Source organism: Meles meles, chromosome 3 (genome assembly GCF_922984935.1).
Source record: "Meles meles chromosome 3, mMelMel3.1 paternal haplotype, whole genome shotgun sequence".
NCBI classification, from domain to species: Eukaryota; Metazoa; Chordata; class Mammalia; order Carnivora; family Mustelidae; genus Meles; species Meles meles.
In genome coordinates, this window is record NC_060068.1 from 172,830,444 (window position 1) to 172,846,494 (window position 16,051).

Sequence of the window (16,051 nt, forward strand, 5' to 3'; positions counted from 1 at the left end):
TGGCCCAACCAAGAGACAAAGTCATCTTTTTGAGCAGGTAAGAACAACCTCACTCTCAAATCTGAGCATTACCTTCTCTGAACCACCTTTAAACATATCTAGCCAAGGGTCGCTCATCTCAAATGCTAAAACAAACTCAAAACCAACGACACAGGTATTTATGGCAGAAAATAGTGAGAGCTATGGTTTTACCTGGGCTACTTCTTCAAAATCTTCATGACGTTTCTGTAGAGCTCTGGCCCGATGAAGAGATTTCCCCACACCCGTATGTTTGCTCAGAAATGCTTCTCCGTGGTTCTCAATCCAGTCGAGCACCTACAATAAAATACAGGTATACATGCCATAAAAACAGTGTTCTGGGGTGCCTGGGTGGCTCAGTGGGTTAAGCCTCTGCCTTTGGCCAGGTCATGGTCTCAGGGTCCTGGGATCCAGCCCCGCATCGGGCTCTCTGCTCAGTAGGGAGCCTGCTCCCCTCTCCCCCACCGCCTACTTGTGATCTCTGTCTGTCAAATAAGTAAAAAAAATAATAAATCTGTTTTAAAAAAAAAGTTCTGTCTCGTTTGATGGCTAGTGCTACCCCCGCCCCCACCCCGATACATTCTATTGTCAGAACTATAACAAACAAGCAGCAGAGGAAGGAAAAAAACTGGAAGCAACTGGACACGAATCTACCATGTCTGATCAGCTCTCCCACTGTGGTTTTCAGCAGCTCTTACTGAAAAGCATACGTCCATCTCTGTATGAACATTATGTGCCATAATGATTAAGTCTCATATCATTTTATGCGCAATGGAGCATCCAAAACTGAGTGGGATGTGGATAAGATAGTGGTTATCAAGCCACAGACAACCAGTTTAACTTGACATTTTCATAAGGGTCAAAGCTTCCCAACTCAGGCAATTCAAATTTAACCACAGAGTTAATGTTTTTCTGTCCCTTCTTTAGACCACTGAAAACATACAAATACAACTTAAGAAAACAAAACACTTCAATGCCTCTGTCCTGGTCTTTGAGGATAATTTATTCTGTAAACTACTAAGCTGTTGTCAAAGCTAAACATTCCATGAATTTAATTACATAAAACTTCTTGCAAGTTGGCGTCCACCACATACAGAATGGGAGTCAAAGTGAAGCAGTGCAGCCGACGCTTCTAGGTTCAGAGCCAGCGCCGAGTTCACTGGCTCTCGTACTTGGGAAACCACAGAACACTGACATGAACAAAATATTTACATTACCATCAAATGTACACTTGGCCCCTTTCTCATGGGGAAAAGAGAACTAGCAAACCAATAAGTCAGTGACATCTTTCACTTAAAAACTAAAACTTTAGTACAAGGAATTCAAATATTCGAACACATTTGTTACCGAACTGCTGACGGCCACCTGTCATACTTTGTGTTTCGTTTCTATGGTAACACAGCCTACGGATCAAAACTACCTCAGACAGAAGCGGCAGCTGGGGCAGGCACAGCCAGGACAGCGGTCTTGGGGACAACCTGGAAGCAGACCAGTCACATCACCCCACTAATAGCAAAATATAAGGGCTCTTAACATTCAGTGCTACAAAAAGGATCCTTTGCCCTTTGGTGCCTGCACTAGAGAGAGAGCAGTGGTGCTGACAGAACTGCTAAAAAAAAAAAAAAAAAAAAAGGTGGCTGGTAAGGGCCAGCTGTCGCCCAGGGACACCTGGCCTTGTTATACATCGCTCCAAACCAGCGACCTTCTGAAGTCGAGGGTCCGGCCAAGGCCCCCTTCTGCATAGAGTTTAGTAAAGTTAGTAGTACACGTAAATAAAATAGCCTGCAAACCCGGATAAATCGCTGGCAGTCCTCTTAAAGACCCCGCAGAATTAGCAGAGGTGCTGGTGTATGGGGGCAGAGGGCGGGCGTGGGGAACCCAGAGCCTTGCAGCAGAGGCTTGGCTAAAGCCACACACCTGCCTTATTGCTACGGCTCATTTCTGAACCTCTTTTGTCAACTCCCATCTGCTAGTCACTCGGGGTCACGCTACCAGAGTGCTTCTTCGTGGATCTACCTGTATCCTGTCACCTGGTTCCCAGTCCTCCTGAGAGCTCGCTCATTTCCACCCTCCATGTCTAGCCTCCGCTGCATACCCCGGGTCGGGCTATGTGTTCTTGGGCGAGTTCTTTATCCTTCCTGGACTGTGGCTTCCGTGGGGCTCAGGGATCGTGGAGGAGCATTGTGAGGTCTGTGTCAGGCACATGAACACCGGCGTGGTGGATATGCAGTATGGGCAGCCTCCCCACCCGAACCACAGCCCGTGGCAGACTGCCATCTAATTCACAGCCCGGTGGTGCCACAGCTATAATTATCTGTAGCTTTTCAGTTCAACTTTTTTTTTTTTTAAGTAATCTCTACACCCAACACAGGGCTCAAACGCATGACCCCAAGATCAAGAGTCACACACTTCTCAGACTGAGCCAGCCAGGCACCCCATCCATTGCTTTTTAATTAGTGTACATTATTTTCCTTTCTGGAGGTAAGAGAGAGCGAGCGCGTGCTCTAGTACTACCAATAGTAAACGGTGCTACAGTCACGCCTGACTTCAAGGCAGACATAAAGCTTCTGAGTTGTTGACATGAGTCTCTTAATTCTTATTATAAAACACAGACCGTGTTTCACTCCTACGAAATGTTCATTGACAAGTTCAAGATGTCTCAGCCTCAAGGATGGATACAGTTAAATGGAATGTGCCTCTGGGCATGGGGCCAATACCACACAGGAGACAAGGATCAAATATTTAAGGCTTGAAAAGAACTTAAAGATACGTAAGTACACCTAGGCTACAATCTCCCTGGCTGTCAGAAAGGGCTAAGAGATCTTTCCTTTTAACTACAGTGTATTTTATATATTCCTCAACTTTACTGTTAAAAGAAAAATTAAGCCACTTGCAAGCAGCAAATCTGATAATCACCAGCAACTCAATAAAGACTTGAAATAAGGGCACAATTTCAAAAAGTAAAACGTAAACACTATTTGGTAGAAAGGGCTGAGGAAGCAAAATACAGTATATTTAAAATAATAAAAGTTTGGTTTTGAAGCCCAAGAAGTCTTTCAGGGAGCGAAAGTTGGAAATTAAAGCTACTATGAACCAACCGGTCAGAGTTACAATTTTTCTTTCATTAGAGGTTCCTTTAGACAGAATTGTAAATACCAAGTAGAATATTATTTCCAACAAACATGAAAGTAATTCAAAGAAGGTACACAAACGCCAAGCACTAAAAAAAAAAAAAAAAAATAGTGGCAGACAATTATGAAATCCAGCTCACACTCATAACCAAATACTCCACGAGGCTTTCGCTTCTTTTACAAGTCTGAGAACACTCCTCAGATTGCCAAGGAATGCTGAACCAATAGAGCTGTTCAAACAGCATCTCAAAGACATGACTGCGGAATCTCTTCCGTTTAAAACATAAAAGTACTTGCAAATCAGGAGCTTGATCAACCTCTTCTAGTCAGCCGCTTCCCTGACCTCAGCTGTAGCCAGCGGCTGTCGTCTCATGACCCCAGCCTCAAGAACACACTGGCATGGGATTTGTGGTGCTGCTGCTAGCTTGGAGGAAAAGGACAAAAGTGATCCCTTCCCGCAGGCTACCTGGTCCCTGGGCAGAAGAGCAAAGCTGGGAGGCCAATGCCACCTCCCTCTCTGGGCAGATGCTGTGCTACGAGCGAGCTCATTTCTCCGTACATCGGTGCCCTCTAATGGACACACTGACAGCCCCAAGGACAAGGTCACTCCAAAGTGAGACACCAACACAACACAAATACCGTCTCAGCATCTAAGTCAAAATGTCAGATGGGCGGGACATATCACATATTGTTTAGCTTAACTCCCTGTTTGTAATTACAAGATAGATCATGATGATGGCAAGTATGATTGTGCTCATTTCCTCCCTAATAATTATACTGTTGTCTGAGAACCTGCTGCTGCGGCAAGCACCGGCCTGGGCTGTGTGTGCGCTAAGCCATCAATCCTCACAGCGGGCTGGGGCGGGGAGGCCGAGCACGTCCCCATTTCACAGATGGAGACACAGGACCAAGGATCCTCGACTACCGTGTGGAAGAGCCAGTCCAGGGGCTAAGACCCAGGAAGTGTGGTCAGAGGTCCACGCTCTTAGCTTCTGGTCTACACGTCCTGAGTCGGCTCAAGTGCCACACAAGTGGGACAATGGGGTCTGGAAGGAAAGAGCTGCTCTTGTCTGCAGACAGCTGGGGCCTCAATGACCTCTGCCGAAGTGACTGTTACAGTGGACAGCAAACGCCACCAAGTCCCAGGTACGGCCATGGGCACCGGCTGCTGGCACCCCTCCCCGCCACGCGGTGGAGTTCCGGCCGCCACGCATGGCCCGCGTGTTCTTCTGGGACGAGCCCCCACCCCACGCTCACTGCCTCCTGGATTACTATTTCCGGCGACTGCGTCCTTAAGCATTTGGGACTAAACACTACAGCCCTAGCAGAGGAAACTAATTCTCACAAACCTGTGTCTCAACCGTAGACAGCACGAAGACCAATGCAGAGACCCTCTCCCTTTTAAATCAGGTGTTTATGTCCAACCCCGACCGGGGGAATCTCGCGACCTCACCGCGTGTCCCGGCACCGCCACCGGCGTTACCCACGGAGAGAGGATTCCAGGCTGTCTGGGAAGGCCGCACACGCAGGTCCAGAGTCCCTTTGCCACAAAAAAGCTGAAACAGCTCTGAAATTCTGAATATTTTTTCAAAATCTGGTCTCAAAAATTCATTTGGCACCAAGATCTGGCTCCCTTAGTGTAGTTCAGAGTCCTTTGGCTACAGAAATCTTCACGCGTTCCTTCAGATTATGGGGGACAGCCCAGACCCCCGGGGTGTCCTGTATCACACGCTGTATGCACTCTGCTACTCCTAAAGTCTGAAAAACTCTTAACCCCCAAACACATCTGTCCCCAAGGGCCACAAACGAGAGGATGGATTTTGATTACCGTCCCTATGCAACAAGAAATGGGGGCTCAGAGACGTGAAGTGACTCACCCAAGAAAGAAGACTGAGAAAAGAGATTCACGTGAAGGTCTTCCCAGCCCCAAACTCAGCCTCTAACCCACCATTACATTACATCATGGCTTGCAGATACTACATGAACGTTGTAAAAGTATTTCTAAAATTAGAGTTCTAGCTCTAGGATAGCTGTTTATAAAAACATCTTTAGATAAGACCTCGGACATAAAACAACCAAGAACACATGAAGCCAGTCTGGTTTTACTGGGAACTTGGGATCCAAAGAGTATTCAGGGAAAGTATCCAAATATCTGTGAAATCCAGCCACCATTTTAAAGAGACATAATCAGTGAATAAGTGTTTTCTGTCATAATAATGAGAACTCCTTCTAAGTCACATTCATTCAGTTCACAAAACACAAACAAATGAATCAAGTGAAAAACCAGGGTAATTGTAAGATGCCCTAAATGTGTTCTTTTTAAATATGAAATCAGATTCTTCCAGTGGCAAAATATTAATTTTGTCCCTGTCCATTTCCAGTAAAACCAATATTAACCCAGTTTCATTTAGTTACTTCCTTGTTCGAACCCTGTTGGTTTTCATTTAAATCACCGGGATGCCCATCTCGAAACAGACATACCGTGTTTCCAGGGCTGCCTATTTTAAAATTTTTTTTCCCAGTGCCATTTTTTAAATAAGTGGTCCTGAAACAATCATTTAGATCAGAGCTTTCTGGATTATCAAATCAATGGTATTTTAACAATTATACAATGAATGAGTGATTAAGCAACATCACTGCGAATTTGCTAAACGTAAGCAGGAGACCAAAAAGGAGTCCTTCGCTTTCAGAATGTTGTATGAAAGCCTGGTGTCTAGCACTGCCATAAGGATATCCAATATTATGCCACTAATGAAATTTGTCCACAAAGTTAAAACCACAAAAGAAGGATACTTGGAGTTTATATTATTGAATTCCACATACACATCCTCTCTCAGGCCCCGAAAGCTCAGAGCATATTTCACCTGAAACCAGCACCCTTGTTCATGTCCTTCCCTTTCTGGTGGAGGCCAGGCTCGCTGAGCACCTGCATGGAGACCAGGAGAAGGATACAGCCTGGGGCAGGTGTGGGGAGAGGGGTTCGAGACTGCTAGAAGCCATGAATCCGTGCAGAGGAGTTCTCTCCCTTGCCTTCTCCACCCCCACTTACCCACTCCCAAGGGGACTAAGTGAACCCCTTACAGTGGTGAGCAACTGTAGCTTCTAGAAAGCCCTTCCCCAGTGTGATAAGCTCCACTGCAATATTCTTTCCTAAGTAACATGTCAGTTTAAATTTGCTCTTTGATTAGCTCAGAGGTAAGCAATCCTCCTCAGGTCAAGAGCTGTGAAGCAGTTAGAAAACCACTGGGCTTCCTGGAGCTTCGGTCAAGTCACTGGTCTTTTTCTACTCTCAGTTTTATTAACTGGAAAATAAGGAGCTCAGCTTAACAGGATCATGAGGGCCTCTGGCTCTAAAGTCTATGATCTGCACGGCACAACTTTGACAGTGAGATATGAGAGACATAGTCAATACACATTTGTGGGCTTTGGGGGACTGAAGGAAGAAGAGGGAACTTTTCAGGCCCAGCATGCACAGTTGCCTGACAATAATGATAGTCCTCCATGTCTTTATTTCTCTCCACTGGAGCCAAGAACTGTTTCTTCATTCATTATATTCCAAAATTAGAATTAAGTTTGCCCTAAAAATCTATAGACTTATTCTTAATATGGAAAGATATTCTTTAAAAAGTACGGTTTCTAGAACATTCTGAAGTATACTGAGCCTAATGCTAACTTGGAAAAATGAGCTAAACAAAAAAACGTCAGCAAGTTACACAAATATATAGCAAATATTACAGCAAATGTGGAATGCAGAACCACAATGCCCTGTGTTGCAAGAGCTACTTAAAAAAAAAAAAAAAAAAAAGATTTATTTATTTTGAGGGGGAGGGGAGAGCGTGAGCACAGGGGTGAGGGGAAGAGGGAGAGAGAGAATCTCAAGCAGACTCTGCTGACTGGGAGCCCGACTCGGGGCTCAGTCTCATGACCCTGAGATCCAGACCTGAGCTAAAATCAGGAGTCAGATGCTTAACCGACTGAGCCACCCAGGCACCTTAAGAGCTACTTTTGTTTAATCCAAGAGCATATGAAATGTCAGGACCACGTGCTCCATGTACACTTTCTGGGCTAGAAGGGAACATAGGTGAAGTCAATGAAGAAGGGCTCACAGAGGGCTTGGTGGGGATTAAAGATCTAAATGTGAGACCTGAAACCATAAAAATCTAGAAGAGGGCGCCAGCGTGGCTCAGTGGGTTAAGCCGCTGCCTTCGGCTCAGGTCATGATCTCAGGGTCCTGGGATCGAGTCCCACATCGGGCTCTCTGCTCAGCGGCGAGCCTGCTTCCCTCTCTCTCTCTCTCTGCCTGCCTCTCTGTCTACTTGTGATCTCTCTGTCAAATAAATAAATAAAATCTTTAAAAAAAAAAAACAAATCTAGAAGAGAGCATAGGCAATAACTTCACTGACACTGGCCGTAGCAACATTTTTCTAGATATACCTCCTGCGGCAAAGGATAGAAAAACAAAAATGAACTATTGGGACTTCATCAAAATAAAAAAACTTCTGCGCAGTGAAGGAAAGAATCAACAAAACTAAAAGGCAACTTACTGAATGGGAGAAGATATTTGCAAATGACTTATCTGATAAAGGGTTAGTATCCAAAAAACACATAAAAAACTTAGACAATTCAACACCCAAAAAACAAATAAGCCGATTAAAAATGGGCAGAAGATACAAACAGACATTTCTCCAAAGCAGACATACAGATGGCTAATAGACACACGAAAAGATGGTCAACATCACTCATCACCAAGGAAATACAAATCAAAACTATAATGAGATACCACCTCAAACATGTCAGAACGGCTAACTGAAAGCATAAGAGACCACAGATGCTGGCGAGGATGCCGAAGAACGGAGAACCCTCTTGCACTGTTGCCGCGAATGCAAGCTGGTGTAGCCACTTTGGAAAACGGTACGGAATTTCCTCAAAAAATTAAAAATAGAACTACCCTACCAAGCAGTAATCACACTACTTGGGTATTTACCCAAAGAATACAGGAACACTAATTCGAAGGGATATAAGCACCTTGATACTTATAGCAGCGTTATTTACAACAGCCGGATTACGGAAGCAGCCCAGTGTCCACTGACAGGTTACTACAGAGGTGTAATGGAAGCGTGTGGATGTATAATGGAGTGTTATCCCGCCATAAAAAGGAATGAAATCTTGCCATTTGCAATGACATGGATGGAGCTAATGCTAAGTGAAATAAGTCAGAAAAAGACAAATACCGTGTGTTTTACTCATATGTGGCATCTAAGAAATAAATGAGCAAAGGGAAAAGAAAAAGAGAGAGAGACAAGACAAGAAAGAGATTCTGAACTACAGAGAACAAACAGATGGTTACCAGAGGGGAGGTGCGGGGGGTGGGAGGGGGTGGAAAGGTGATGGGGACTAAAGAGCACACTTATCATGAGGAGCGCTGAGTGATGTACAGAACTGCTGAGTCACTGTACTGTACACCTGAAACTAATATAACACTGGTATTAAAATGAAAAACTTAATAAAAAAAAAGAGGAGTTGGCGGAACTTTAAACTTTTACATCATCTACCTACCCATCTATCTTCTAAAAATATTTAAATCACCAGTTCTCATGGTTATTACCCTAGTTTTAATTACATAAGTACATGAAATTTCTTAAGGAAAACAAAAAAGCTAAGGAAGGAAAGGAAGGAGGAGGGTGGTAGGTAGGTTATTATTCATATTAATAGTCTTGATCTTGGCTATTCCAACCAAATCATCATTCTATCAATACTGGCTCATCTGCATCTTTCCCATTCCTAGTTTGGAAATGAATGTGAGAGAGTCCAGAGTTATGCACCACCCCCCAATCTTCCTATGTCCAGGTCTCACTCTGGGACACTGAAGTTCTTATGCACAGCCAGTCTAGTTCCTGAACCTGTCTGCAGGCATGCACTATCCCCTGTCCAGCTAATCCCTGTGCATTTTCCACTTGGGAGCCCCAGGCAAAATGGCTGGCACTTGATAAAAGGGAGTCCCACGGGACCTGGGGTTTTCCGGGCTCTCCTGCTCCTCAGCATAGAGGTCCTCAAGGGCTTGACGACCTCTGCTCCCTGCTCACCTCCGATTTACCCCAGTCCCCTGGGCTCCAGCTCCCTGCCCTGCTGGCTCACAGCGCCAGCTCATGTATCCTACAGTCCTGATTCTGTCTGCTTGGGGGGAAGAAATTCACCCATTTCCCACCCTTTGAACTCCCACTGTTGGCTTTTAGCTCCTTCTGAGCTTGGTTACAAAGATTACCCTCACAGTCAAGTCTCTCCCGTGTTCACTACCACAAAAGGTAATTAAAGCTGGCTCTAAACCCACCAGGAAGACCAGCGCCAGCCTCCACAGGCCCCCAGCAGCTTCCAGATCCCTCCCCGAACACTTACCCTCCAGCACTCCCTAATTCCAATGGAGAAGCTCTCAGAAAAGATGGTCTAATCCTCTAACCACTCTTATCACCAGCCACATCAAAACTGTGAGCGTGGGAATGTAAACAGAAGAGAATGTTAAGTAGCTAGGATTATATCATGATTCTGGTGAGTGGGATGAGAAAAACCCACCCTCCTGACTTAAATTAATGAGCAAAGGACAATGAGGTTCAGAAACCTTCACTCAAAAGCGAGGTCCATTTTAAGTGATACCAACCAAGAACTCCTAAGTCAAGCATCACAATGAGATGGCGTTTAGTGGCATTAGCATAGCAGCCGAGGTAGGACCCAAGGCAAACCAATAAAATAGCTTTTCTGGGCACCTGAAACCTCTTCCTTTGTCTTGATGGCATATCCTGACTTCCCTCCCCCTGCAGCATTTAAGACCCTCATTTTGTATTCAAGTGGCCAAAATCCGTACGAAAGACCTCCCCGCATTTGCACAATTGCCAGGCCCTGAAATTATCCCTTCCTTCCTGAGCCACTCCTGATTCCCCAACATCAAGCAAAACTCCTATTCCTTCAAACGGATCTCCTAGTTAGATCACTTGTTTCCAACATAAGGCCAACCCACCCCCATTCCAGAATAAATAAACTTTTAACCCAGAAGAATCTTTAATTAGAAAAATTGGGTAATTCCTTACATTTCTTCATCTATCCATTCACTCATTCGACAAATACTGAGCTGAGTCCCGGACACTTGGGAAACACCAGTGAGTAAAACCCAGATCAGCGCCCCACGGACCTCACAATGCCGCTCTCCACGACTCCTCCGTGACACGCATGGACGGCCACAAAAGGACTCAGCCTGTCTCCCCAACTGGAGTCTCCCTTCCCTTCACCTCACTAACCACACTGCAAACAGGGCGAGCTTTCTAACCCATGCAGGATCCTGTCCTTCACCCCCCACCGCCAAGAGCATCGAGTCAAAATGCACACGGCACAAGCCCTGCCTGGTGTGAGTTCAGCAGAGCAGGGGGGAAGCGCTGGCTCAACGGGGCGGCTGTGAGAGTCAGAGAGGCGAGCAACGGACCTGTGAGTAAGCACCTGAAGCACCAAGGCAAGCCGGATGCCACGTACGTGTTCCTCGCGTAAGCCTCACAGCCACTCACAAGTCACCCAGGCTCTGGCACCCACGTACAGCACTCAGGCAAGGTGCACCGTGCCCCTTCACCGGCATCCCGACCCTTTCAGAGCCACGTCACAAGCTTTCATCATGAGGTCACCTTCCCAGCACCTGCCCCGTCTCCCACCTGCACACCTCTCCGTTCTGCCCACACCGGGCTGCCTGCCGCTCTGCGGACAGGCCCTGGCCTTCTGGGTCTCGAATCAGCACGGTTCCAGCTGCCCCGTCCTCGGCCTGCTGACTTCCTACCCATCCTTCAACGAGCAGCTCCAAACCTACCTCTCCCGTGAAGGTGTTCACGACTTGCGCCTCTATTACAGGTCTCCTCACCTGACATTTGACATGGAGACGGACGAGGCTTTCTGGAACCCCCACGTTTGCACGAATCATTGAAGCACAGATCTTCACCCTCAAGATGCCTGAGCAAGGCAGGCAGGTACCAAGGAGGAGGGCGGCGAGCTGTATTCCCTCTCTCACTCCAGCTAACCCCTTCGGAGGCATGACTCACATCCGCGCCTGAGCGAAATCATACCTGGCAACAACCAGAGACACTAAACACTAAATCTGAGCACGCTATGGTATAAGTTATTAGACTATCAAGTCATCTGCTTTTACTAGATTACAATTCCTTGAGAAAAGGACCTTTGACACATGCAACACAGTTACCTCTGTATGTCTGAGTGTCACACATTTGAAAAAGGAGAAGGAATGAAATGTGGGTGAGAAGAACCTAGAAGATACTGGATTTGTTTCACTGTTTTCTCAGTGAATGGCCCTGCATCAGCCTGGAAGGAGTTGTTCCATGACGTAACTCAGAGGGGTGACGGTCACACTCGCGGGTGGGGGTGGGAGGCTTTCGTGGGAAGGGCTGCCTGCTTCAGGAAAGGGGATTCTGGGGCCCGTCCACCTCGCCCAACCTGCTGGAGTAACTAACTGGCACCAGCGTGAGAGGCAGGCACGCTGCAGCGGCGAGGAGGAAAAGGAGCGGGCGAGCAGACCACCGTGGGCTACTTCCACACGCATCCTCGCCCTTGAACAAGGACAGTCAAAGTGCTGCCGTTAGAGCGACCTTCAGCGTGGCCCATACTGGAGATCACTGCTCTGCTCGGCAGGAACGCAAGCGCACACCCACGGAGGGTGGCTCCAACAGCGACCACAAGGCAATGGGAGCACATCCATTGCTCTACCGACAAGAAAGGTGGCAGGGTATTGGTTTTCTTTTTAAGTGAACAGTGCCTACTTGTCAGCAGGCAGCATGTGCGTCTGAGTCTGTCCCTAGTCCACTCCTCCAGTGGCAAGGGGCCCGGCAGCAGGGGACTCCCTGCCCCTGCCCTCACCCAGCGTCTGGGTATCTGAAACACCTTCCATGCGGAAATCAGAACATTCCCTTAGCTTGTGAAAAGAAAACTGAACACTAAACCAAAATTATTCATGTTTCAAAGATCATGCCATTCTTCCTGGAAAACACGCTACTGACCCTCTGGCTTCTAGTCTTTGGAAGATTTTTCCACAAACAAACAAGTCCTCTTTCTCTTTGGGAAGGCTGTTTCCGTAAAAGTGTCATCATTCCATCATTTCTCTCAGCACTATTTATGGATGCCTTTTCATTACTCAAAACAACCAAGCAGTTTTATTTTTTTTTATTTTTTTTAAAGATTTATTTATTTATTTGACAGAGAGAGATCACAAGTAGATAGAGAGGCAGGCAGAGAGAGAGAGAGGAGGAAGCAGGCTCCCTGCTGAGCAGACAGCCCGACACGGGACTCGATCCCAGGACCCCGAGATCATGACCTGAGCGGAAGGCAGCGGCTTAACCCACTGAGCCACCCAGGTGCCCCAAAACAACCAAGCAGTTTTAAAAGCACCTGTGGTACCTAGTTGACTTATATTTTTTCTGAATTTTGTGTTCATCTTTACAAATTTACCTTCAGCTGACAATGTCTTTGATACGGACTACTGTTTTTTTTTTTTCCCATTTATTCTCAGCTTACCTCTCCCAGTCTATGTTCAAAATAGCAAAAACTTCCACGTGTTATAATTGCTTCAGTTTCAGAAACACACTGTTGGTTCTGACATCCTATGAACTCCTTCGAGGTAAAGTGCTTACTTTGCGTAATCTTATCAACTTCAGTTCTTGCTCCACAAGTCAAGCCTGCGCAGCAATTTCCTGTTTGCATAACATGTCCAGACCATTCCAGATCATTTAATCAAAAGAATGTTTCCCTTAAAGAGCAATTATTTATTTTCTATGGAATGCTAATAGGACCATATATGCATTATATGTATTGCAAAACACTTTCTCCCGCTGACATCCAACCCAACCTACTGATGTTTGAGAAAAAAAAAAATCTAGCATAAAGAACTGGTCTCATAATTATCATAATTACCTTTCTACATATAAAATGTAATGTTTGGTGTTTTCAAATTCAAGGGCATTAAGTACTTGGTGCCAAATTAGATGGCTAGACTCCTCAGCCTATTCCCAAAGGTGCCTCCCCTGCCATAAACTGCCCAGTGGCTTATTCTCATGTGCCTGGCACCCTGTGGAGCCCTCAGAGTTGGGGTGACCCAGGGAGGGGGAGCCCCTGCTGCTGCTTCAGACACAAGTCCAGAAGGCATGCTGGTCCATGCGTGCATATAGAACACTTGATCCAAGGGACAGAGAGGTGAGTGGGAAAATCCTTTAATAACTGCACTGAAACTATTAACACTTCATGGTCTATAGAAGTTTTTAGACAATTAGGAGAAGCTAATATTCATGCTTTTAACCACAACACCTCTTTTCTCACAAATAACTCCCTGACATCGACTCTCCCTGTTCACTCCCTAAGCTATGTTCTTTCCCTGGCAATTATCCTCTTTGATTAAAAGAGCATTGGAGAGAAACATGAATAACATCAAAATGACAATTTTGGAGGCACTTGGTATATGGAATCTTCAGAAAACTCAAACACCCATAAGCAGGATCAAAGCACTATATGTGAAAATTAAAAATTATAGAGCAATTAAAGTATTCTGAACTCACCAGACTCACATTACATTAAGAATGATGATCAGTGAAATACAGGAGAGTCTATGTGCTCATCGGAACACAGCACGACTCTCCACCATCTCAGCCCACTGAGCAGGAAGGAAAGCCCACTGGCCCTTGGATGACACGAGGTGGGGGGAATGAAATCTGAACCTGTACATGTCTGAGCAATGCTCCTGGGCGCTCAGGGAAGAGAGAGAGGTTTTGTTCCAGACTTACCACAGTGACCGCCCACCGCCTCCTCGGGCTTCCCTGCATACATACCCCAGGGTCCTCCCAGCCCCAGCGTCAACACCTCGTCCACACCCTTTTCCCCTCTATTTTAGAGCAAGGACACAACCGTTATCTTGTTTCTCACTAAAGTTGTCCGATACTGTACCTGCTACCACAGCATTAACCCTCAAAACCCTGGCAGCAGGCCAATCTTCTCTACCCCATAAGAGGGGCATGAACGGTACTAGGGCCTAGGCTTATGCTTACTTTTGTAACAATAACAAACAAGATGAAAACTGCTTAGACACTGATAGTCCTAAACTCCACTTTGAGTGAACTAGACTCGAACCTGTTAAGCACCTACAGGGCACCAGGAACCGCATGACCTTCCGAGCAGAAATGGACGGGCGGTGAGCTTACTGCTCCAGGAACCGGAGAACACAGAGATGCTGAGTTGTAAGTGAACCAGGAGGAAGCCCCTCCGGCACCATTCTCAGCAGTCAGTGTAACTGGGGACCACCTGCTTCAGAAACACATGCCTGAGTCCCCAGGGGCGGCCCTGCCCCAGCTCACATGCTCTGCCCACGTGAGCTAACGGCTGGCGGAAGCCGGTGCACACATCGTCAGCACCACGGCCACGCACAGAAAGCAAAGCAGCTGTGTGCGCGTGTGGACGTGCGTGTGCGATCCTCCCATCTCCCCCGCTTTATCTCTCAGCACAGATCGCCCAGGATGGCACGCACTTCCCGAGCACCCGACTCCGTCCCCCCGCGGCAAAGCGCCCAGAGACTGACCTGCTGCACGTCTTGTTGGAACACACAGAGCTGCAGCCGCTGGTGCAGTCGGACCTTGCGGTGCTGCCAGATGTTCTCCAGCTGCCGCTGGTGGTGCAGCACCTCGTGGATGACGTCAAGGACGTGGTGCACGGCCTTGGAGTAGTTGGCAGAGGCCGTCAGGGAATCGGAGCTGCCGGGGGTCAGAGGCCGCTGGAGCTTGTCGAGGAGCGACTTCCCATCCTGGCTCACCTTCCGACAAAGCAGAGGGGCGATTAGCCAAGGGCCGCTGCTTTACCCAGGCCATGACCCTGGCAGTGCGCTCGGAGACGTGCACGCGTGCGCACGCGCGCACACACACACACATACGCTCACACACATACACAAATATGAACTGTAGTTTTACTCAAAGACGTATTTCATAAAGAACAAAATAAAATTTAAAACAAATCCCTCAGTTCTCCAGTGATGCCACAGGACCAAATGTGGTCGAACACTGAGTTAAAAGAATGTTCATTTTCATACATGATAGTTGATGCCATTCGTAGAGAATAAACATCGTATTTTGCCTGAAGTGGCATATGTCAGTTAATATAATTACATTGCTGAGTTATCTGCAAATTAAAATTCAAATGTAATAATTTTCTCTTGAGATATGGTTAGAATTAAACAATCACAGTGGAGCCAAGTTTTAACACTGAATCTCAAAACCTCAGTTAAAAAAATACTATCTAGTCCTTGGCAAAGAATCTGTACTTAAACTTTCTGATGCAGTTGGATAGCAATTTTACCTCACAGGATAAAAATTTTAAAGTGTCATTTTACTTCATTCATGAACTTAAAGAAATTTTAATTAAAATGCCATCATTTTGGGTGCCTGGGTGGCTCAGTGGTTTAAAGACTCTGCCTTCGGCTCAGGTCATGATCTCAGGGTCCTGGGATCGAGTCCCGCATCGGGCTCTCTGCTCGGCAGGGAGCCTGCTTCCTCCTCTCTCCCTCTCTCTGCCTACTTGTGATCTCTGTCTGTCAAATAAATAAATAAAATCTAAAAAAAAAAAAAAAAAAGCCATCATTTTTTTAAAAGAGATTTCAGTATTATTTCTATACTCTGGAAGCTAACTACCAAGTTACAATGAAATAAAAGCACTCATAGTAGCCAAAGAAATAAGCAAAGATAAAAGTGGAAAATGGAAAGAAAAGCACTACGTATTTTTCATATTTAAGTGCTTCTTAAGATTTATAAAGGACTATGCCAGATGCGATAGAAAAAAATTCGACATCAGACAATAGAAAAGACACGTGGCCTACAATGTAGGAGGCTGTG

The 16,051-nt window shown here is 46.2% G+C and overlaps 1 protein-coding gene across 2 annotated transcripts in view; it reads right to left on the reverse strand.

The window, feature by feature from the left end:
• Window positions 1-16,051, reverse strand: part of TRIO (trio Rho guanine nucleotide exchange factor) — a 225,404-nt gene that overhangs the window by 164,626 nt on the left and 44,727 nt on the right. For both annotated transcript variants that reach the window (XM_046000363.1, XM_046000365.1), the window contains exons 8-9: window positions 14,749-14,979; window positions 193-315 (exon numbers count right to left, since the gene is read on the reverse strand). In XM_046000363.1, the coding sequence (XP_045856319.1) occupies window positions 193-315; window positions 14,749-14,979 (354 nt within the window). The remainder of the gene's footprint in view (window positions 1-192; window positions 316-14,748; window positions 14,980-16,051) is intronic.